Below are 20606 nucleotides of genomic sequence, written 5' to 3' on the forward strand. Positions count from 1 at the left end.
CCCCCTCCGTGGTTCAAGCCTGGCGAAGGCCATCACGGGCCCCCTCCGTGGTTCAAGCCTGGCGAAGGCCATCATGGTCCTCCTCCATGGGCCAGACCATGGAGAGGGGACAGCCCTCCGCCTTGGGCTCCTGGTCATGAAGACCATACGCAGGAAGAACCGGAGAGTCACAGCACCCGTCTTGGATTGGGCTCATTCCATCTAACCGGGGACCGGAGCGTTTTCGATTACAAACTGACGTTGATTGTGATCTTGTTCATACTCACGATCATCATTGGCGGAGTATTTTTCAAACTGATCCGCATGTGTCGCGATCCACGACGACGAGCTGAACGAGCTGCCTGGGTTGAAGAACGCCGAACACGTCGGCTTTATCGGAAGGCGGCCTGCAAGCACAAGTGGAGGACGTGGTGGAGTCAACTTTTTTGTCTCATGTCAGCGAACTTTGAAGAGAAGATGGGCAATTTACCTGGGCAAGGGCGTGAAAACGAGAACGTTCTCCATCGACAAATCAGGGCGCTCAGAGATGTCGCCAGCCTGGTGAGAAACCTTGTTGCGGCTGAAGAAGGCCGTTCCCAGATTCAGGCCGACGGGGCCTCGGAAAGCTCGTCACAATCGGATCAAACTCCGGCCCCAGTCTATATTGCATCACTTTCTCCACCTCCTTCATACTTTGCCCCTCCGCAGTATGAAGAAGAAATCCGGGGTGAAATCACAGTTGTTGAAGGGTTCACATATACGCCTAGTCACTCCGGCTACACACCCAGTTCTATTGGCGATGCAGCAGAGAGCAGTATCGTCGACTGCAGCCCAAGACTCAGCTTCGAAACCGGTCGATCCACAGTTTTTACCAGGGATGCCGAATGATGATGACGACGACGACAATTTGGGGTGTGGGCGAGGAGAACGGTGCAAAGGACCAGAGGATGATTACCGTCTTGTTTGGCTTTTGAGCTTTCTGATGTCCGTCAATCATCTGTGCTCATCGTCGACCGAAAGGTCATGTCTCATTCTCTCAAAGTTGATCTACCGTTTTGTATCGGAGTGATCTTCTCCCCCTTTTGTGAAGATGTGAGGTGTTTCTTTCCTTATATGCTTTGTGGAATTGTGTACAACTACATCTCGCGATGGTCGTTATTTCAGGTCTTTTGTGTAGATAGAGGACGAGGATGCCCTATGTGGGGGGCCAGGCAACAGCGGGAAAAGAACAAGCTGCATGCAGAATTGATCATTTTTAAAACTTGATTATTGTGTTGCCTAAGTAGTGGTTGTTCACTCATTCTGCTGCCTTGGAGGATGGAATGGAGGATGGAAGTGGATAGGAAGAAGATGCTCCGCTGTAGCTTTGGCGTAGGCGCAGGCGCAGGCTGCGTGGCTGCATTGCCAAATTAGGAACGTTAAACACAAGAGGCCTCGTCAGATCTTCCACCAGTGAGCAGGAGGTCCGGACTCGATACATCTTGATCCTCCTCCCTTTCAACAAAGGCACCCAGGCCAGGCCTCACATTCCTATTTTATATTCTGAAAATCTAGACACCTCATTGCTTTTGAAAATGGCCGCTCAAGGCAATATGCATAACCTCACCACCCTCATCAAAAGGTAACATTGGACTCCTTATGCTCCCTGCGCCCCAATCCATCCTCGCCGATCGTCAGCTAATATTGCATTCTTCTCAGACTCGAGGCTGCGACGTCACGGCTCGAGGACATAGCCAGTTCCACAAATGGCCAGCAAGCTGAGTCGAATGGCCTTGTTGGTGCCGCCCTCGGGTCCTCTGGTTCTCTCTCCGCAACCCCCGAGCAGGCACCATCGCCCCCCGAACCCCTGCCCAGGTCTGTGGAAGCCTTCGATAAGCTTGTCGAGGAAGATGTTGGTGCCTTTGTCAAGGCAAGTGAGAAGATTGGGGATCTAGTTGAGCAGCAGGTACGTGGCTGTACTGATGGGTAGATGCACCCGCCGTCTAACAATTCCAAGGCAAAGGCAGTCAAGCAAGCATTCGAGGCCGAAAGGACTTATCTCCTTGTGGCTGCCAAAGCAAAACAACCAGATGTCCAACCTCCAGAGCTGATGACCGAACTACATCGACATACCTCAGCTGTCGACGAACTACGAGAAGGCAATCGCCCCTCGCCTCTCTTCACCCATCTCAGTGCGGTTTCTGAAGGTATTGTTGCCTTGGGCTGGATCGTCGAAAAGAGACCCGGCGACTTTGTGACCGATACCCTGGGTGGTGCTCAATACTACGGAAACAAGGTCTTAAAAGAGTATAAAGAGAAGTATGGCTTTCGCCCTTTGCATCTCGACGTTGAGCTAACACGATTAGGGACAAAGCGCATGTTGAATATATCCAGGCTTACTACAAGATCTTCCGGTCTCTGGCTGCATACGTCAAGGAATACTTTGCTACGGGCCTAGTATGGAACAACAAAGATGGCATCGACGCTGTCGAAGCTCTCAAGCAAATACAATCTGGTGGATCCAAAACCGCCAGTCCCCCAGCTGGCGGCCCTCCTCCTCCACCTCCACCACCACCACTACCTCAATTCGACAATGACGGCCCTCCTGCCCCACCACCGCCTCCGGGAGCTGGAGGTGCTTCTGGTGGCGGCGACATGAGTGCAGTTTTCAATCAATTGAACCAAGGGTCGGCGGTGACATCAGGTCTTCGAAAGGTGGACAAGTCTCAGATGACGCATAAGAATCCAAATCTGAGAACAAACTCGTCAAACAGTTCTTCTGGGCGTGGCAAATCTCCGTTGCCGAGCAAGAAGCCTGACAATCTACGGTCGAAGAAGCCAGGCCGGAAGGAACTCGATGGCAACAAATGGATTGTCGAAAACTTTGAAAACACGCAGGCAGAGATCATCGAAATCTCGGCGGAGCTGAATCAAAGCATCCTAATTTCGAAATGCAACAAGGCAGTTATCAAGGTCACAGGCAAGGCAAATGCCATTGCCATTGACAACTGCAATGGTTTGTCTATTTTGGTCGAATCCCTGGTTTCGAGCTTGGATGTGATCAAGGCAAACAAGTTTCAGCTACAAATTGACGGTGTCGTTCCGACTTTACTCTTTGACCAAGTCGACGGGGCTCAGATTTATCTATCCAACGCAAGTCTGGGGACCGAGATCTTTACAAGCAAGAGCAGTGCGGTCAATGTAGTCCTTCCTCCCAAGGATGATTCGGAAGATGACAGCAAAGAGCTTCCCTTACCCGAACAAATAAGAAGTGTGGTCAAGGACGGGACTCTTGTGAGCGAGATTGTCGAACATGCTGGTTAGGTAGACTGCGACCTGAGGAATCATTTGAAGCGTTTGGTGTGAGTGATTTGGATTCATCATGTATTATTTAGCGATCAGATCCCACGGGGTTCTATGTCAACAATCAAGACAGCCATGGGGACGAGTCTGGTTAGGTAGCCTTGCACAATAACAGGGGGCGCGTAAATGCGATGATGCTCCATTATTGGGATACGATATCCTATCAGTCTTCGGAGGATTGATGTTCCACCCCGAACGAGGCTTCACCTATCATCAATCGTCTCAATGTCTCTCTCGCTTTCTCTCTCTGGCATCCCCTGATGAGCAAGTTTCTCATTGCCTCGTGGAGACTCCAAGACCATCGTTTATGTCTCTGAGAATCGTGGGATGTCACTGAGATGCTGGAAACCTTGAGCATCATCCCTTCCAGTAGGTCAGCCTTGACTCAGCCTTGCCATCAAAAGCAATTGTCTTTGTTTTGAGACATTGAGCCAGACTTGAAAAAATGTCACCGACCACAGAGTATATTAGGACCAGGTTCCTATTCCTCTCAGACACTCACTGTTCATTGCCGTTTGAGGATGACGATCCATCCGAACCCTTTCGAACACCTCTTCCCGCCGCTGATGTCCTCATCCATAGTGGAGATCTCACCATCAGAGGATCTCTCGTAGAACATGAGCGAGCCTTGGCACTGATCGCCTCGATTGAGGCTGATTTGAAGATCGTCGTTCCCGGGAACCATGATATCACATTGGATCATTCCTACTACCGCGAGCATTATGCTCAGCACACCCAAAAGCCCAAGTTATCAGACAGCAAGCTTGCCGAGATCAAGGATTTGTATACTGGGAAAGAAGCCCAAGCAAAGGGCATTGTGTACCTTGAGGAAGGAATAAACCAGTTTCAACTCAAGAATGGCGCAAAACTCAAGGTATACGCCAGTGCATGGCAGCCAGAATTTTGCAATTGGGCATTTGGATATCCCAGGTCAACTGACCGATTTAATCCTGCTACCGACGGTAGCACTGGACCCGAAAATCCTGTTCCGGACTATGATGCCGCAGACGGCATAGATATCATGATCACCCATGGCCCACCGATGGGTATTCTCGACGAGACGATACATGGTATGAATGTGGGATGCGAGCACCTTCGAAGAGCAGTTGAGAGGTGTCGACCTAAGATACATGCTTTTGGACATATCCATGAAGGACATGGGGCATTGTTGAAGAGCTGGGATGTCAGTGATGATAATGCACTGACTATGACGACGCCTGAAAAGGATCAACCCGAAGGCCGGAGTATAATTGTTGATGCAACAGGCGTTGAGTCTCCAAGATCAACACTATTCATCAACGCCAGTATCATGACGGTCAATTATGAACCACACAATGCTCCATGGTTAGTTGATGTCAATTTGACCAGAGCCGAAAAACGCGAGGGAGAGTGAAAGTGAAAGTGAGAGTGATGTCATGAAGGTGTGATATCATGTTGTGATTTAATTGTACATGTCTGCCAAAGTGACAAATATGGCGCAGACTGATGCTCTACCAGAGAACGCCCGCTCCCTCATCAGAACCCAACGACCGCTTGCCCAAACCCGATGCGAACCCAAAAGCTCCGATTCATCCCTCACGAGGACACCGAGCTCGTGCTCTAAGAAAGCCCTCGATCCTAGATTTCGTTTTCTGTCTAATGAATTCTATTCTCTCATCCAGAGATAGCACCGACGAAATCCCCCACACCTGAAGCGACCTGGCCGACCTTCAATTGCCGAGCAGCAGCCATTCCGGACAAGACCAAAATATCAAGAAGATATTCACTCGGAGGGACAAAAACCTCCATTCTCTTTCCGACCTTAAACCTCGCCAACCTCATCCCAGCACCGTCCACCAACTCCAAAGTTGTCGAACTTTCCTGTTTCCACTTCAGTTTTCCAATACTGGGGACCACGAAGTTGTAACTCTCGGAGAGCATGCGTTGTTTCATGGCCAAGGGTTGGCCATGTAGTGATAGGTCGACATCTCCGGAAATATTATGGTATTTGGCCGTGCCGATGATGAGCTGTTGCAGGTTGAACCCGTCTGATGCCATGACTCGTGATAGTTGAATGTCTGTGCCGGGGATGGTGGATTCAGAGACGGTGAACAATGCATATGTTTGTTCCAGAGGACCGACTCGGTCAACGATGGTGGTCTTCTTGTTCTCAGGTGATGATCGGAAAATCAATACTTGTGCTGCTTGCACGGGTTTCCAACTACCGTCTCCACTAGAGAAGAGGTCTGAAAGTGATAAACTGCCCATGACTGAGGCACTCATTGTGGCGGGTTGGATTGGATTGTAGGGTGTAGTGATTTCGAACTTTGAAATTGAAGTTGAAATTTGGCTGTGAATGTAGCACTTTCTTCTCAACGACTGAATCGGGAGAAAAGAGTTGATGTTTGATATACTATGATATGCTGACTTGTTGATTTGATCTCAACTCCAAGACAGTACGGAAAAGACACTTTTATATACCTTACCCCTTGGCCTTAAGATACCTCAGATACAAGAATCCGAATCGAAGCGAAGCGAAGCATACGAATCCGACCGTTTAATCAAGCTCCAAGGCTGAGTCTTTAGCCCAACGAACAGACGATCATAGAAGGAGAAAGGGACTTTCAGTTTCCACAACAGGGTCTTTATGTTACAAAGCAACAAAAGTCCAAGTCCCATAGGGGAAGCCAAGGCTGGCAGGGCTGGCATGGCTGGTCATGAATCGTAGCCTCGACCCTGAGTGCAAAGCCACACACAGACAGACACTGGATCCTTCGTTTCGTACACACGTGCATACGAAGATACGAAGATTGCATACGGTATGGACATCCATCCATACGTGATCCATACGTACGTGCGAGCGTGTGGGCGTGCCTTCGTACGTTCTTGCATGGATGATGTGTTTCTCATCAGGCAGCCCAAAAACAAAAGAGGCAACAGAGATATGTGGTTGGACGGGAAGTTCATTCGTGTCCACTCACCATCTCAGAAGGCATACCATATGGCGAAGTGTAATTTTCGGACGCAAGTACTGTATTGGTAATAAGAGACGTGGGGTGCGAGTGGGGTGGGGGAAAAAGAAGAGCCTGCGGTCAGCCCGATAGGGTTGACGATCATGAATGGACATGGGTATAGGAGAGTCCGATTCGATTGGATTCGAACGTGGCAATGGCCCAAGCATAGCATGGCTACAGAATGGAATCGCATGGCATGGCAGGGTAGGGAATGGTTAGGCGGAATCGAGGACCGCTATCAAAGACAGACGGTTAGTCAGAACTCATATGATCAGGAAAGTATTAAGACGCGAGATACAAACAAAGATACATGACAAGGTATGCGACAGGTACGTGACAGGGATTAATAATAACCAGCCCGCCAGCCAGCCCGCCAGCCCGCCCGCCAGCCCTGCAGGGCTGAGGGCTGTTTTGCCGAGTTCGTTTTGTCGGTGCCTGGTTGTGTATCGTATACGTTTCGCTTGGGTATCGCAAAGACGAACGATACGGAAACGGAGGCTCGCGATTGGTTGGTTTTCAACGTGCTTCTAGAAGGGCCAAGGTGGGCCCCGCCTTTCAGTGCCTTATGATGTAGATATTATTAGCGATGAGCCTTGCGATCGATGTCGATCACCTGAGTCTTCAAGGCTTAGAAATTGGATCTCTTTATCTATCCGTGCCTCCTATTTATCAGTATTTGAAGATCTCCTGGGATCAACCACATGACCAAAAAGCAATACCAGGGTCTCAACATCGGGGGTTCTCGTATAACCGGATTAGACGGCTCTTTTTGTCAAATATACGGAGAAACAATGTAGGCTATGCAAGGTACAGATTTTAGATCGTTGCTGGCATGTGATTTTTATCATAAGATCTATGTGAAGTCGTGTTCTGATTGAAGACCTGCACCTCGAACGTGCACCAAAGACCATTCCATAACATCTCCCAAGGTGTCATGTATTCGACTATCCGTCCCTTTTTCCAAGACTCCAACCACTTCCTCGGCCAACATACGGCCAAAGGCCCGGGCATACCAAATATGGCGACCCATGTAATCGAGCAAGACAGCCCAGCCCAGCAAAATGCCAAGAGCAACCACATCATGAGCCTTGATGGCGGCGACAAAGTCCTCACCCATCATGGCGGGCCAGGCCAAGGCGTAGACGCGAAAATCCGGCTGCAAACAGACCTCGTAATGAGCCTTGAGCCACAGAAGGGCAGTATGACAACCGCTCTGTGTGGGACACTTTGGCCTGGCCTGGTTGAGCTCGTCTAGGTGTCGTAACATTAGGCTCGTGGTAGTGTCTAGGGGCACCTTGGGTAGAAGGTAGATAGGAAGAGCGCGCCTAAACAGGTCGTCCTCGACAATACATTCGGTCCTCTTCTTGATGACGGCGGTAAGGCCACGGCCAAGTTCAAAATGCATGATAGTGGTTTGCAGTGGACTTTCATGCTCCGTAGATGAAGAAAACTGGGCCGGGCACAGAATGATTTCGGTTAGTAGGACCGAGAAGAACAAGACGGCGGTGTGGCTTTCGTTGGTGATGTTCAAAAGTTGGGTTTGGAATGCCTGAAATGCCGTATCCTGGTACGAGTGTGCGGCGGCAATGTACCGTCGACAGTCGCTACAAGAAGGTGGAGAGGGTGAGTTGGACACATTGCGGGATGAGCCGACCGAAGATCTTTGGTGGGGATCTTCCGTTGTCGGGGCCCCATTGCTGTCAACTGCTGGATTGTTCCGACACGGACAAGAGCTGGCAATATCAAAAGCTGCCAGGGCAAAGATGCCGTGGAGCAGAAATGGATGCTCCAAAGCCTTGGTTGGAACTCGGTTTTGCCATATCGGCAGATCTTCGCACGCTGGGGTAGATATACTCGGGGCGGTAATGGTTGACCACCGATGCATGAGTTGCAGTTCTAGTAGCTGTTGGGTCGGCGGGTACGTCATCTTCTGCCGCGACGCCGGTTCTTCACTGCTGGAGGGAGGAGGAGGATGTGTCTTGGCCAGAAAGGGCAAGGGTGATTTGGTGGTGGAGCTGCAAGTGGGAGGATTGGAAGGAGGGGTAGCGAGTCCTCGAGCAGGGGATGTACCAGTGGTTCTCCCAGCGCTCGTTCGAGATGAGTTGGGCACCGATGTTGAGCTTCGGATCGAGCTTGTCGGAGTGGCCATGGAGAAATTGACATCGGTGGGATTGGGAACTTGTGGAACTTGTGGGACACTCAGATGTGTATTCGACATAGGTGCGTCCGACATCGTGGCTCGAGGAGGCCCAGCTTCAGCATTATCGCCAAAAGCATGCAACATCGATGCCGAGAGTCCACCTAGTGCAGACGTCGACCTCAAGCCAGTCATTGAAGGGAATGCGGCATTGGCATTCAGATCTACACTCGTGGCCGTGCTGTGCTGGACATTGCCATAATCACAGGCGGTACCGCGAGCCTTGCAGTTTCCACACGGTGGGCCAACCTCGTCGCATTTGACCCGACGCTTCTTACAGGTCAGACAGCCGTGCCTAGATTTGGCGTGTGAACGTCGATTATGAGGTATGGGCATTGTAAGGGTTGATGTCGTTGTCCGAGCAGAGCAAGTTTCGTATCCGTAGCACTATGTTGATACCGCGACGACGGGAGAGGCACCCACTCACGAACACTGTCTCGGTGACGAATTGGTATAGTGGAGGAGCGTTGTATGTGTGGTGTGTCTGATCAGTAAGCCTGAGTAGGTGCTGGGGTCGAGTTGGAGACCAGGCAATGGAGAGAAGTGTCAGGCGTGCGATACCAGTGTGAAAGTGAACGAGACCAATACGAAACCGACTGTGGTTGTACTGTTTATCCTGGGGCAGTCGATGAATATCTCGGATTCGTGAAAAGTAGCGAGGTTTGAATCAGCCGAACTTGGAAAACACACAGACTAAGAGAATTTTGACAATGTTGGACAGATGAGCATGGAGAAAAGGTTCGTTTTTGCATACGTCCATCTATTACAAATCCACCCGACCGAAGAAGTTGGGAGGCTGTTGGGCCCTATGGGCCTGAGGCAAAGTATATGTTTTGGTACCAAGGGAGGATCGACGCCAGCAAGGCTGAGGCGGCTGAGTCATGTCCAAAGGACAAAGCCTCTGGTAGAGATGGGAGGTCAAGGCTTGGGTCGCATTTCAGGACCAAGGTTGGGGGAGTCGGAGGTGACACGGGAGGAGACGAGCCTCTCCGTCAAATGGATATCATTTCGACTGTGGAGGGGTTCCTAAAGGATGGACTTTTGACGCCATGTGCAACGTTAAACAAAGTCAGAAGATGGAAAGTTGTTGGCGAAATTAGACATTGATTGGACGTCTGAAGTGTAGAGTGGATGAAGTGAATTGCGAAGAAGCGAAAACGAGTACGATTACGATTACGATTACGAATCGGGGCACCTACAATGACGATACTGCAGCAAGGGAAAGCACGATCGAGGGACGCCAGTCTGACCAATAAGAGACGAGTCATAGAACTCTAAATCCCCCACCGGGAGACCGGTGGGAGGGCAGTGTCTCATCTCCCCGTGACTACCTAGGTATTCCAACGCATATACTCCGTATATACTGTTCCTCAAAGAGAAATTACATCCCACATAAGGCAAACCATGTGGCAATAAGTCTTGCATGATCCTGTGGCAAGGCACGGCACGTCTTCTTTCACACGACAGACACCCAAAGGTGTTGACAACTATGACTTTCGCTAGAATGACTGTGACATTAGGAGTTTGGGATTTCCATTTGCATTGCTATTCGCTATGAGGTTAGCCACAAGTCCACATGTTGGATTCCTGTCCCATAGAAGAGAAGAGATCTATGTACTACTAGTAGAACTTTATTATTCTCGTTCTAAGATGACCGTGCGAGGCTCTTCGTGCAGGCCTCGAGGTCGCACTCTCAATCCTCTGATACCACCCGCATGTCTCTACCCACCTGATCAGAGATCGTCCATGTTCGCCTGTGGTATTCCCATGTGGTCAAAGGCCCCCTCCATCCTCGCACGGATATTGGCAGGGAATCAGGGGCGATGAGGCGCAGCCTTATCGAGTTAATCGAGACTTTGCCGTCGGGGATCATGCTGGGTGACTAATGACCCCATGTCACGTGCAATGGCATTCTCCTCCTCTCAGTATCAGGGATACAGTACCCTGGACTGGTAGACGGGTCGTATCGGGACATCACTCGTTGGTGCCTTGGGGGTCATTGATGGCCTAAGGAACAGGTCTGCTGCCTTATGATATCTCTCGTTCTGTTGTCTTTGGATGAATCGAAGCTGATGATTCCGATAGAGGTAACAGAGATGGCATTGGGGGCCAGGAAAGAGTGAGCACTACCGCAACAGCCCAAAGCGTCAATCCTGGCATATATCTCATACACGACACCCTCCATGCCTTATTCCAAACCAAGACGAAATCTTTTTCATTTATGGCTAGCCAGTCCAGATAACCACACCATGTCTCGGCCCGTCATCAGACACCTCAACCGTCCATCACGAACTAAAAGACGTTCAGTCCTCATCTGGTAGGTCTTCGTCATCTTGTGGTTCTTGGCCATCGGCTGCAGAGTCCTTCAGTCCACGATGCCTCCTGGGCTTGCCGTCAAGTCGGCGCAAACGACCTGTCAACTTCGAGTGGGGGAGCCACCATGCCCATCCATTGCTTAGGCCAACGATAGGATCCAACATAGCATGTTCGTGCTCCGGCAACCGAAACATGGCGTACAGATTCCCCCGACGATTTCGTACTTCTTGCTCATGCGATAATGTGCTTATTCCGTGACGAGTTCTAATCCTTCCTAGAGTCGTCTGAGCAGTAGCGAGAGCTTCCTGTGCAGTATCGTGATCCCACGCGGTACTGAACGGTGGCAAAACATCGGGAGATGGAGTGACTGTCTCTCCTAGTTTTGGAGGACTCGAGGCATTGCGATCATCACCATCAGCAGATCCAGGTGAACTTATGGTTTCCGCCTTTGAATTGACGGTTCTCGCCTCTACCGTACATTTCAATACGAAAAATGCAGATTCGCCGAGGTTGAGATCGTTGTGGTGGTCAGCCGTGCTCAATGCGTCGACGCAAATTCCCACTTCCGGTTTGATGTGCATGGGCTCAACATAGGTGTGCCAGATCAACTTGGTCAGGTCCAAATGTCTCGACCCTGCTGCATGCTGTAGCACAGCCAGTAGAGTTGGCTGAGGAATGTGTTGGAAGGTATCTCGAAGGACATAGAAGCTTTGAAGGACCGTGTCAAGATCATTCCGTTCACAAAGAGCGTGAATCAAAAGCACCCATACCCACGTCTGCACTTTCATGCCTCGAACCGTCATTTTTTGTAATTCGAGCCAAGCAAGCTCGAGTTGTTGCTCGCGGATCAATGCGGTCACTAAAATCTGACCTAGATCGATTGGGATATCGTTAGATTGCTGCAACAGTACTGACGAAGCCTCATTGCGGAGGAATCCATCCGGATGCACTGTCATAACCTGTGACTTTTGTTAGTCTCAAAAGTTGGATCACGAAATACGACCTGTTCCCACCTTGAGGACTGCTGCCCACAGAGTTGGACTCAGTTCAAAGCCTTCACGTCTCATTTCCTCAAGTATCAGCCTCACATCATTCGCCGAGGACGTTTCAGCACGGCAACAACTCAGAATCATGGCATCATAGTGACGCTCATTGGGTTTGACCATACGTTCTTCAATCAAAATAGTCAGTATGTCAGAGGTGGTTAGAGGGTATGGTTCTAGGTGTGCGCGAACTCTCAGTTCATATTCGAGGAGATGATTTGGTCGCTCTCGTCGCGGTGGAGGACCTCTTATCGGATGCTTCAAGGGACCCGACTTTCGATCTCTCATTGCCATTGCTCGTCGCATCTCAATGGAGAAGATCCTCTTAGAGTCGAACTTAGGATGTCGTCTTTCTCCTGGCACTCTGTGTCGCCTCTGAAAGGGAGCCAAAAGCTCTTCTTCGAGGTCTTCAGGAGTTGGCGGAACCCGAGCATCTAGAGGGGGGTCGACCTCAAACAGAGGCAAGATCTTCGCCGCCCATTCCTTCGAGTATGGACGTTGTGTCGAGATCTCACGGCGAAACGTGTTGTAGGATACATGGTCTTTCTCTTTAGCGTCCTCAACCCAGTTCTGTAGCGTTTTGAATTCGTCTGATAAGGCACTCGACCCTATGATAATTCGGGCCTTGGAGTCCCTGCGTCTGGACCGCTGGGATACCTTGGGTATTGGTCGATAGCTTCGGTTCCAATGGCACACCAACGGTGAATGTGCATGGTGGGCATGGTGTGTATGGTTATGCAAGGACCAAGAAAGCTTCTTTGCTAAGTCGAAGGGTCGAGAAGATTTATACATTGATTCCACATGGTTGCTGTCCCTCTTCAACGCACAGAACACGACGGAACCCCCATGGACAATGGATGTCCTTCAGCAGCAGGATCATATAAAATGTTGGAAGACTGCGCAGATTTGGAGTACGCAGTGACGCGAAGCGTTGGAGTTCTACACTAGTCTATTAATGGTCTAACCACTGCCGTCTTAACTCAGTTGACATATTAGAGAGTCTAAATATATAGCGTCTTGGCTCTATCATTTCCAACTACCCTTTGGTATTTGGACATCCACTTCATTCAATTGTGATACAAGGTGAGCTTCGCGCAGTCTAGCTTGAATAGTCCCATAATCATGAAACCTGGGAGTGGTTCGGAGATCTATCACCAAACTCCAAATGACCCCAATCGTTTTTATATCTCTGTAGAATTTCAAGGTTGATGTTGTTGCCTCCACAGACGACGATGACCACGTTCAAATCAGGGTTGAATGTAGGCAACAAGGTCTTGAGCCGGTCGTTGTAGCAGACAGCGACGTTGATACCACAAGAAATTTCGAGCAGGATTCTCTCGTCTTCTGCAAAACGCACGCAGGCCATGCCCGCCTCCGCATCATCCAATACACATGGGAGGACATTGTTCCGCAGACCCATTTCCAAAGCCCTTTGACACACCGTGCGAGCTCCGAGGCTGCCGGCGATACTGGTGATGCCAGCCAAAGTCACCAGTTCTCCTTTTTGCACAGCTTGGTGGAGTGAATCTGCTCCCCGTGTCTCCATTGCGAGAACTTGAGTTGTATGGCCCAGACCGTGCCGGTCAAGTCCCTCCATGACCCCGGCGAGCAGCCCGCCGCCTCCTACGCTGCACACCACAACGTCGGGAGTCGATTGTTCCTCTCTTTGTAGCTGGTCGACAACTTCGTCAATCATGGTTGAGTGTCCGGTCCAGATCTCCTGTCGATCAAATGGATGTACATAGACTGCGTTAATACCACGAGCTTTGGCAGCCGGTATCACGACGTCTCTAAGGTGAGAGTCGGCCTCAGCCCATGACTTTCCGTGTTGAATCACCTCGGACGCACCAGCTTGACGGACTTTGCTCATCATATACTCAGTGGTACTGAGTGGTACGACCACAGTAGACTGAGCACCAAGTGAAGCTGCGGCATGTACACAGCCTAAGCCAGCATTACCGCCCGAGGATGAATAGAAATGCGTTTTGGCCGCGACTTCAGGCGTCTCGTGCTTTAAGGCCTCGAGACACAGGTTACCAATTCCTCTGGACTTGAAAGAACCTGACGGTTGCAGGAACTCGAGCTTAAGAAATATATTGCTGAAAGACGTCGACGTGAGTGTTTGGTTGCGGATGGTTTGGAGGGGAAATATTTACCAGCCGGCAGACTTTGAAAGTACCTTGGACCGTATCAATGGAGTCGTCCTCCAAGGCAATCGGTGCGTGTGACTATTTGTGTCCATGATGCAGGGTAAGATGGGAGATTTTGTGTGCCCACCGCTTTCGCCTAGCACGAAGTTATGCTGTAGATGCCACTCAACGGACGATAGAGTAAAAGCCTAATTGGTGAAGGGGAGAAGCGCTCCAAGATAATGAGAAGACTGTATCTTTTAAGAACCTGAAAGTCAAATAGTGGAAAGTTGTACGCAGCATGATGCTGAGGGAAGGATTAGGGGAATAGTGAGTGACATGTGTTTTGCTTGAGTTTTTTCATTTATCAGCGTTGCATTGTGTAGATAATCACATAGTTGAATATTCCTTGTACGGAATGCCTACTACATACATGTCGAAAGGCGTCCATCTAGAGACAAGAGCTGCTTTAGACAGCCAATTAGGTTCTTTGTCTGGCTCCAGGCCCAAAAGCCTCCTTGGCTCCTCGATGTCTTGGCACGAGACGAATCTGTTGTGAGATCTGATCGAAGTCCTAGTTGAAGCATATAGGCAAATCATACCACGTCGAACGCGACTCTTCTTCCAATTTGAGACAATATGGGATCGGGAAAGAGCGTACGAGCATTACCTTAAGCCAACGAAACATCCTTGGGCCTTGACATGTTTACAGCTTGCGGCAGAGAACCTGCGGTCTACCGCTCACTTTTGATCATCTATTTAGCGGTCTCATGTGGCCACGCGCTGAATCAGATTGTCGTTAGCATCCTGGCGTACTCCGACAGGCCAACCGATTCAACGAGGGCTTGTCAACCTACATCAGGGCCAAGCGTGTGCTGGTGGATGCCTTGAACGAAGCATCGCCATTGCTGGAATGCTTGAGGTTCAAAGCGTTTCAAGCCGGTGCAAGTCAGTAGAGATGCTCGAGCTCGATGTTTCTTTGATACGAGGCCGAATCAAGCCCATAGTCTACAGCTGCAAAGGTTGAAGCGGGATATCGGGTGCGCTTCCACTCTGGAATACCACTAATCTGCATTAAGGATCAACGACTGTATTTTGGCAATGTCGAGAGCCTGCCTTCAACTGGTGAGGTTGGGGGTCCATGGTGATGGAAGTCCGCTGCCGGTAGCGAAATTGACATCGTCCGTAGGCTCCTCTAGCCAATTGTCGGGTAATGTTTGTGGGAAACTCATAAAATCCAGCCCGACATCATTGGCCACAAGGATTGATTCTTCGACTCCCATGATAGAGTCGTCGACACCATAATCGCTGCCCAGATCAAAATCGTGTGTCGTCAGTGCAGAGTCGTGCGAAATTCCATTTTTAGGTTTCGAGACAGGCACGGCATTGACTGATTGATTTTCGGATGATGGTAGAGATCTCGCGGGATCGGAGAGCCAACCATAATCGAGAAGGCTCCATAAAATGTCCAAACTTGGATCTTCGATCTGAGATGAGTTGATAGTCACAAGCGCTCGAGCAGAGGCTGCGTTTGGTGCGAAGCCTTCCAGTGCATTCGCCTAGATTCAGCAGGTCAGCACACTACCTTCAAACCAAATCTCAAGGCTCGTCACAGCAGAATCACTATTTGAACAAAAAGGAAAGACTTACCACTCGTGGATAATGATCCCAAGTTCCGCGGCCTTTGCTGAGGAAGTCCAAAGAATAGTCGTAGAGCTGCTGCGCAGACTTTCGAAGGTATTCATCAACATGATGAATGAAGAGTTTGTGGATGGTGCCTGCTACCATTGTGCTGTAGGCATAGAAACTAGTGAGAGTGAGGTTATGTCGCTGAACAATGCGAAGGAGAACTGTGAGTTGGTAGGCATGTTCTCGACTGCGACGGAGGGCCTCCCTTAGAAAACTCGGAGACACTCTTGTTTGACGAGGCTCCAGCCGTTTCTTCAGTAAAAAGGGGTGATGAAGAAGACAGTGGTTGAGATGGTACAGAACGTTGGCAAAAACAAAATGACCTGCGGCAGGATTGTCGGGCAAACCATTGGGCTTGATATAACGTCTGATTGTTGTAGAAAAGGAAACTCTGGTAAGGTCGCAATGGGCCTCAAAGTTGAGTAGTTGGCTGTAAATGGAGGCGAACTGGCTGCGAGAATCCCATGGAGGATAAGTCTCGCTTCCACTGTCATATTGCAGGGTGTGCCGTTCAACGCGGCCAAGAGCGGAAGCCATTAGGATTGTTTTGGCTAAGCAGTCGATATTGTCCTCGTTGCCGTCCCACGACGTGTCATTTAAAGCTCGGAGATCTGGCAAGATTTTGGAGCCCTGCTCGTTGTACTCGGCAGCCGCAGTAGGCAGCCGGACTGTGCAATCCCCATCAGAGAGTGTGGGAGGTCGATTTGTCCCACACGATACCAGCCTGTCGAGGAGATAAACTGACCAAAATGTCAATCGTCTTTCGTCCTTCTCGTCGGCGGAGAGATCATTCAAGGGTTCTTTGTTGAGCTGCAGACTCTGAGCAAAGCGGACCGTCAGGCCAATCTTGACCCAGCCAAGGTTATGGCGGCCAGCAGTGAAGTCTACTACGGCCAACATGTTTGTGGCTTGGACGGCATGAACGTCGAGAGAATAGTCCTCGGAAAAGGACTTGTCGAAAATTTCATTCCAAGCGGCGCGGGCGTAGTGCTCCACAATCTCGAGTTGCCTCCCCTCGAAGAAGGGGTCATCCGAGAAGCGCGCGGCAACTGCGATGACGGCCATGAGGAGATAGTCGGGAATCTCATTGGAGTCAAGTCGGCGGTAGAAATATTCAGGACGAAAATAGACGTAGGGCTGATTGTGGCAGTATAAGAAGTAAGATCTCAAGACAGACCGTAAGACTGAGTCTGGAGGAACTTTGGAAAACTTTCTAAGCAGGAGTTAATAGAGGATGGAAATGATGCAGGCTCGCTGGGGAAGCAATGAAGCTGTCGCAGATTCTAGGATGGCATTTTACTTACTGATTTACCTCGGGCTGGTGACGAGGGCTATCGTCAGATTTGGAAGAAAGTGTTGGACCGTCCGCCGGGGATGAGCGGCGTCTTTTGAATGGCTGGGCTTCGTTGCCAAAGCCCATTGAGAAGCTGTGAGAGGCTCAGCTGAGGGCTCGAGGAGAGGACAAGACGATTGAATGGTCTTACTCTGAACCACCACTATCCAACATGCTCAGCTTAGACTCGAGAAGAGCAACTCGCGCTGCTAAGTTGATTTCCTGTAGTCATGTCAGCACCGGGACAGTCGATAGTGAATGGAGGAGAGCATACATTGGCACTGGTGATTGATGAGTGGATCGGGCCATCATCGTATGAGCATTCCTGCTTTAGGCGAGCACAGAAGGAACAGACAGGTTTTTCGCCAGAGCATCTTGACTTTTTGCGCCTGGTGAAGGGTCAGAGACTGAGTGGACGACAAATTGATGGGGGGGAAATAGAAGTCTTGAACGTACCGACAGTTGAGACAGGCTTGCCGCACGCGCTTGGCCTCCCTGGATTCATTCATCCTTGTGGGTGCAAGCGATCGTGAGCAAGGCGAGAGAAGTGATGGACGTTGCGAATTGGGAACCGTCGACGTTTTGTGGAAAGGAAGGACGTTGATCAAGAGAGTGGAGAGGAAGTCGCGGTCCAGAGTAATGATGCAGCCAGCCGGAACCGACATCTGGTGGGGAAGGAAGGCTCAGGCTTTGGCAGGCGTGAGTAGCGGGAGAGCCCCAGACTGAGGAGAACATAAGACGATTACCGTTGGCTTGGGTGGGCGAATGAATGGTGCGTGGTTGACGGTTTACCTAAGCTTAGGCCTTAAGCCCTGTGGCCACACTCCTTCCCTCCAATGCCCCCCATGCCTCCTTCCCTACTGAGTGACGAGGACGCACAAGATGAAATTTCGTTGATGCGGGGCTGTCTTGGCTGTCTGTCTGGGGATCTCCCCCCTCCCCTCCTGACACAGACATCTCTCACTAACAAGCTCTTCCAACCCGCCCGCTATCGACTGCCATAGGACAACAGAGAGTTCAAGGGTCCTTTTCAGCCCTAAGGTTAGAGATCCAGCCCTCCTAGCCCGGATTCATCCGAAACCGGGTAAGCACTTCCCTGACGTCCTTTCAACTTGCACTCACTACTACAGGCTCTTGCATCAGAGACTGATTGTCACATCGAGCGGAACGTTTTCTTAGTGTCTGATCCCAATATCCAGTCCACTGAAGCTTGTTTACACCAGCGGGATTATTTTGTTTGATCGGACATCCTGCCGAGTCATGAGAAGACAGATTCTACCCTAGGAAGTGGAAGACAGCATCTCGAACGAGTTCTTGAAAGCCAATAGGCGACCTTGGGATGCCTTCAGCATAAAGGATTTGGGGCACACGCTGACTGGAGTAGCCATGGAACAAAGGCCGGCTTTCTGCACGTTTGGCATGTTCATCATCGGTCTGCTCTTCGTCTAGCCGAAGCCCTCTACATGCCTTGGCTAACGGTTGCCATCAGATGAAATAGAATACCTCGACAACAAATCCCCAGAAGAGAAAATTATCGGCGGAGCCGGCACTTATGCTGCTCTTGGGGCTCGTCTTACAGCTGGAACCCAAAATGCCCAATCAGTCGGCTGGATCATCGACATGGGATCAGACTTCCCACCACAATTCAAGACTCTGATAGATACATGGGACACCAAGTGTGTCTTCCGGCGGGATAATACCAGGCTAACCACGACCGGATGGAATGGTTACGGCCCAAATGAATACCGGGGTAAGCGAATGTCTCACACGCTACGGCTGGCAATGGTCGAGCTGCTCCAGCCTAGAAAATGTCCAACTGAGACCAAATCAAGCATTCAAATATCTGACCCCCAAATTACGACTTGACGAACATTCGCTATCAAATGAACAAGTGATGGCCCGATCTTTTCACATGGTGTGTTCACCACAACGCTGCATTTCAATCATTACGGGTGTCATAGCTCGACGGAAGCTGCTCGCCCCAGACGAACCTCGACCCATTTTTGTTTGGGAACCAGTGCCAGATCTGTGCACACCAGAGGAATTCGAACGCCTCCGCGAAGCTGCTGCAATAGTGGATGTGGTCAGCCCAAACGCTGAAGAACTTGAATCGTTCTTCCCGTCCACATCCCACCCGATCCCACGAAATGAGATGGTGGCTAGATTACTCGGGCTAGGCTCTGAAGGTGCTCTGAGAACGGCGCTTGTGGTCCGAGAAGGCGCCCTTGGATGCACAACTTATGTTGACGGGGACATGTTGCACCTACGGGCTTTCCATCAAACCAGCACCCGCGTGATAGACCCCACTGGCGGCGGAAATGCGTTTCTTGGGGCACTGGCCCAGGGGTTGACTGGCATCGTTTCAGAGACAGTGCCTGAGCAGCTAGCGGGGAACCGCAAGTCTCTCGTCTCTCAAAGAAAGAATCTTCTCCTAGCATTAGTGCATGCGATAATTGCAGCAGGATATGCGATTGAACAGGTGGGCATGCCCACCGTTTCTGTCTTGGAGCCTGACACCTGGAACGGCGAGCGATACCAAACTCGTTTTGCAGCGTACCTGGATAGAGAGCAAAGTCATATTTCAAATCAGCTGCAATAACATGTGGTTATTTTGACATGACGATGCCTGTCCCGTCTCTATCTCTCATCAAGCCTTGTACCATAGCAACTGTAATCAAAGCGCATAGCACGAATGTGTTTCGTTGAATCAGTTTTCTCTCTTTTCATTTCTCTCGCCTATTGCACCCGACTCTCTTGGTCTATTTTGTGCCATGCTATGTACAATGTGGTCCGCTGGAACCACGGCCTTCTCTGCTATCAAAACAGAGATCTTGCTGTTTCTTCAACTCCCGTAACCACTTCCTTGCTCGTCCAAGCTTCTTTGCAAACTGTTGCAAGATGCGGAATATGGTAATTCGGAAGATTGTTCGTTCTGGACGAGAAAATGCCGGGGTTAGGATCGGTATGGGATGAAGGAGTAAAACTTTGAAAAACAAAACCGGTCGGCTCACTGGCCCTTCTGGGCTTTCTCGTGCTCGATGATTTGCTTGCTCCAACTGCGCACCAACAGATTAGTATCCGAGTGACAAAAAGAACCAAAAATCCGAGAAATTATTAATCTCGCCAGCGAGAATTCCATCTCTTTTCATCTCGGTAACAAACGACGAATGTGCATCAGAGTCCAGAACTCAAAACTTACTTTCGACTAGGGAAGAACCGATCAGGCGCAGGGAAATGATGTCGCTGTTCCCTCTCCGCTGACACCCTCCATGTAGCCAGGACGATCACGCCAATCACTGCTCCAAAGATGGCCGTGTTGCTCTTCCAGTTAGCAGGTTGGCCATACCAACCGCCTGCAGGCGACCACACGTGTTTCGGGTAGGGGACTTTGCCTCCTCCGCCCATTTTGTCTTTAAGGCAGTCGTCGAGGTGATGCGTGGGAACTGTGTGTGTCTATATGTCGGCTAGCAGAGGTCGCCTTTGTCGAATGTTGGTGTGGTCTGCTGCGCAGGGAGGATTTCAAGTTGGGTCGTTGTCGTTGGATTGACTTGCACTTGAGTTGTCTGGACGTTGGCAATCACTTGC

At 50.3% G+C, this 20606-nt stretch overlaps 9 protein-coding genes across 11 annotated transcripts in view; 4 read left to right on the forward strand and 5 right to left on the reverse strand.

Moving 5' to 3' along the window:
* PV10_00965 (uncharacterized protein) overlaps window positions 1-867 on the forward strand; it is a gene marked incomplete at both ends in the record, with an annotated part of 2405 nt that extends 1538 nt beyond the window's left edge. The window contains one exon of the mRNA XM_016365111.1: window positions 96-867. Within this exon, the coding sequence (XP_016228760.1) occupies window positions 96-867 (772 nt within the window). The remainder of the gene's footprint in view (window positions 1-95) is intronic.
* A 577-nt stretch (window positions 868-1444) lies between these two features.
* On the forward strand, window positions 1445-3478 carry PV10_00966 (uncharacterized protein). The gene is made up of 4 exons (XM_016365112.1): window positions 1445-1600; window positions 1678-1924; window positions 1976-2277; window positions 2325-3478. The coding sequence occupies exons 1-4, from the start codon at window positions 1554-1556 to the stop codon at window positions 3280-3282; spliced, it is 1554 nt and encodes a 517-aa protein (XP_016228761.1). The 5' UTR covers window positions 1445-1553; the 3' UTR covers window positions 3283-3478.
* A 101-nt stretch (window positions 3479-3579) lies between these two features.
* On the forward strand, window positions 3580-4727 carry PV10_00967 (uncharacterized protein). Its single transcript, XM_016365113.1, has one exon. It carries the CDS (start codon window positions 3767-3769, stop codon window positions 4712-4714), a length of 948 nt encoding a protein of 315 aa, XP_016228762.1. The 5' UTR covers window positions 3580-3766; the 3' UTR covers window positions 4715-4727.
* Window positions 4728-7128: 2401 nt separating this feature from the next.
* PV10_00968 (uncharacterized protein) lies at window positions 7129-9186 on the reverse strand. Its single transcript, XM_016365114.1, has one exon. It carries the CDS (start codon window positions 8845-8847, stop codon window positions 7168-7170), a length of 1680 nt encoding a protein of 559 aa, XP_016228763.1. The 5' UTR covers window positions 8848-9186; the 3' UTR covers window positions 7129-7167.
* A 986-nt stretch (window positions 9187-10172) lies between these two features.
* On the reverse strand, window positions 10173-12742 carry PV10_00969 (uncharacterized protein). The gene is made up of 2 exons (XM_016365115.1): window positions 11841-12742; window positions 10173-11786 (listed from the first exon to the last, which is right to left on the reverse strand). Exons 1-2 carry the CDS (start codon window positions 12660-12662, stop codon window positions 10815-10817), a joined length of 1794 nt encoding a protein of 597 aa, XP_016228764.1. The 5' UTR covers window positions 12663-12742; the 3' UTR covers window positions 10173-10814.
* A 204-nt stretch (window positions 12743-12946) lies between these two features.
* On the reverse strand, window positions 12947-14382 carry PV10_00970 (uncharacterized protein). Its single transcript, XM_016365116.1, has 2 exons — window positions 14027-14382; window positions 12947-13969 (listed from the first exon to the last, which is right to left on the reverse strand). The coding sequence occupies exons 1-2, from the start codon at window positions 14110-14112 to the stop codon at window positions 12991-12993; spliced, it is 1065 nt and encodes a 354-aa protein (XP_016228765.1). The 5' UTR covers window positions 14113-14382; the 3' UTR covers window positions 12947-12990.
* Window positions 14383-14874: 492 nt separating this feature from the next.
* PV10_00971 (uncharacterized protein) lies at window positions 14875-17530 on the reverse strand (the record flags this gene model as incomplete). The annotated part of the gene is made up of 6 exons (XM_016365117.1): window positions 14875-15558; window positions 15650-16901; window positions 16993-17115; window positions 17173-17243; window positions 17296-17410; window positions 17478-17530. 6 exons carry the CDS (start codon window positions 17528-17530, stop codon window positions 15118-15120), a joined length of 2055 nt encoding a protein of 684 aa, XP_016228766.1. The 3' UTR covers window positions 14875-15117.
* A 480-nt stretch (window positions 17531-18010) lies between these two features.
* On the forward strand, window positions 18011-19705 carry PV10_00972. 3 transcript variants are annotated; one of them, XM_016365118.1, is made up of 2 exons: window positions 18011-18771; window positions 18854-19705. In XM_016365118.1, exons 1-2 carry the CDS (start codon window positions 18642-18644, stop codon window positions 19618-19620), a joined length of 897 nt encoding a protein of 298 aa, XP_016228767.1. In that variant the 5' UTR covers window positions 18011-18641; the 3' UTR covers window positions 19621-19705. The 3 variants fall into 3 exon arrangements, with proteins under 3 accessions (XP_016228767.1, XP_016228768.1, XP_016228769.1); XM_016365119.1 differs by having other exon boundaries at window positions 18011-18453; window positions 18511-19705; XM_016365120.1 differs by having other exon boundaries at window positions 18011-18062; window positions 18152-19705.
* On the reverse strand, window positions 19453-20556 carry PV10_00973 (uncharacterized protein). Its single transcript, XM_016365121.1, has 2 exons — window positions 20221-20556; window positions 19453-20077 (listed from the first exon to the last, which is right to left on the reverse strand). Exons 1-2 carry the CDS (start codon window positions 20424-20426, stop codon window positions 20029-20031), a joined length of 255 nt encoding a protein of 84 aa, XP_016228770.1. The 5' UTR covers window positions 20427-20556; the 3' UTR covers window positions 19453-20028.
* Between the last annotated feature and the right edge of the window lie 50 nt (window positions 20557-20606).

The sequence above is a fragment of the Exophiala mesophila genome (genome assembly GCF_000836275.1).
Source record: "Exophiala mesophila strain CBS 40295 unplaced genomic scaffold supercont1.1, whole genome shotgun sequence".
NCBI lineage: Eukaryota > Fungi > Ascomycota > Eurotiomycetes > Chaetothyriales > Herpotrichiellaceae > Exophiala > Exophiala mesophila.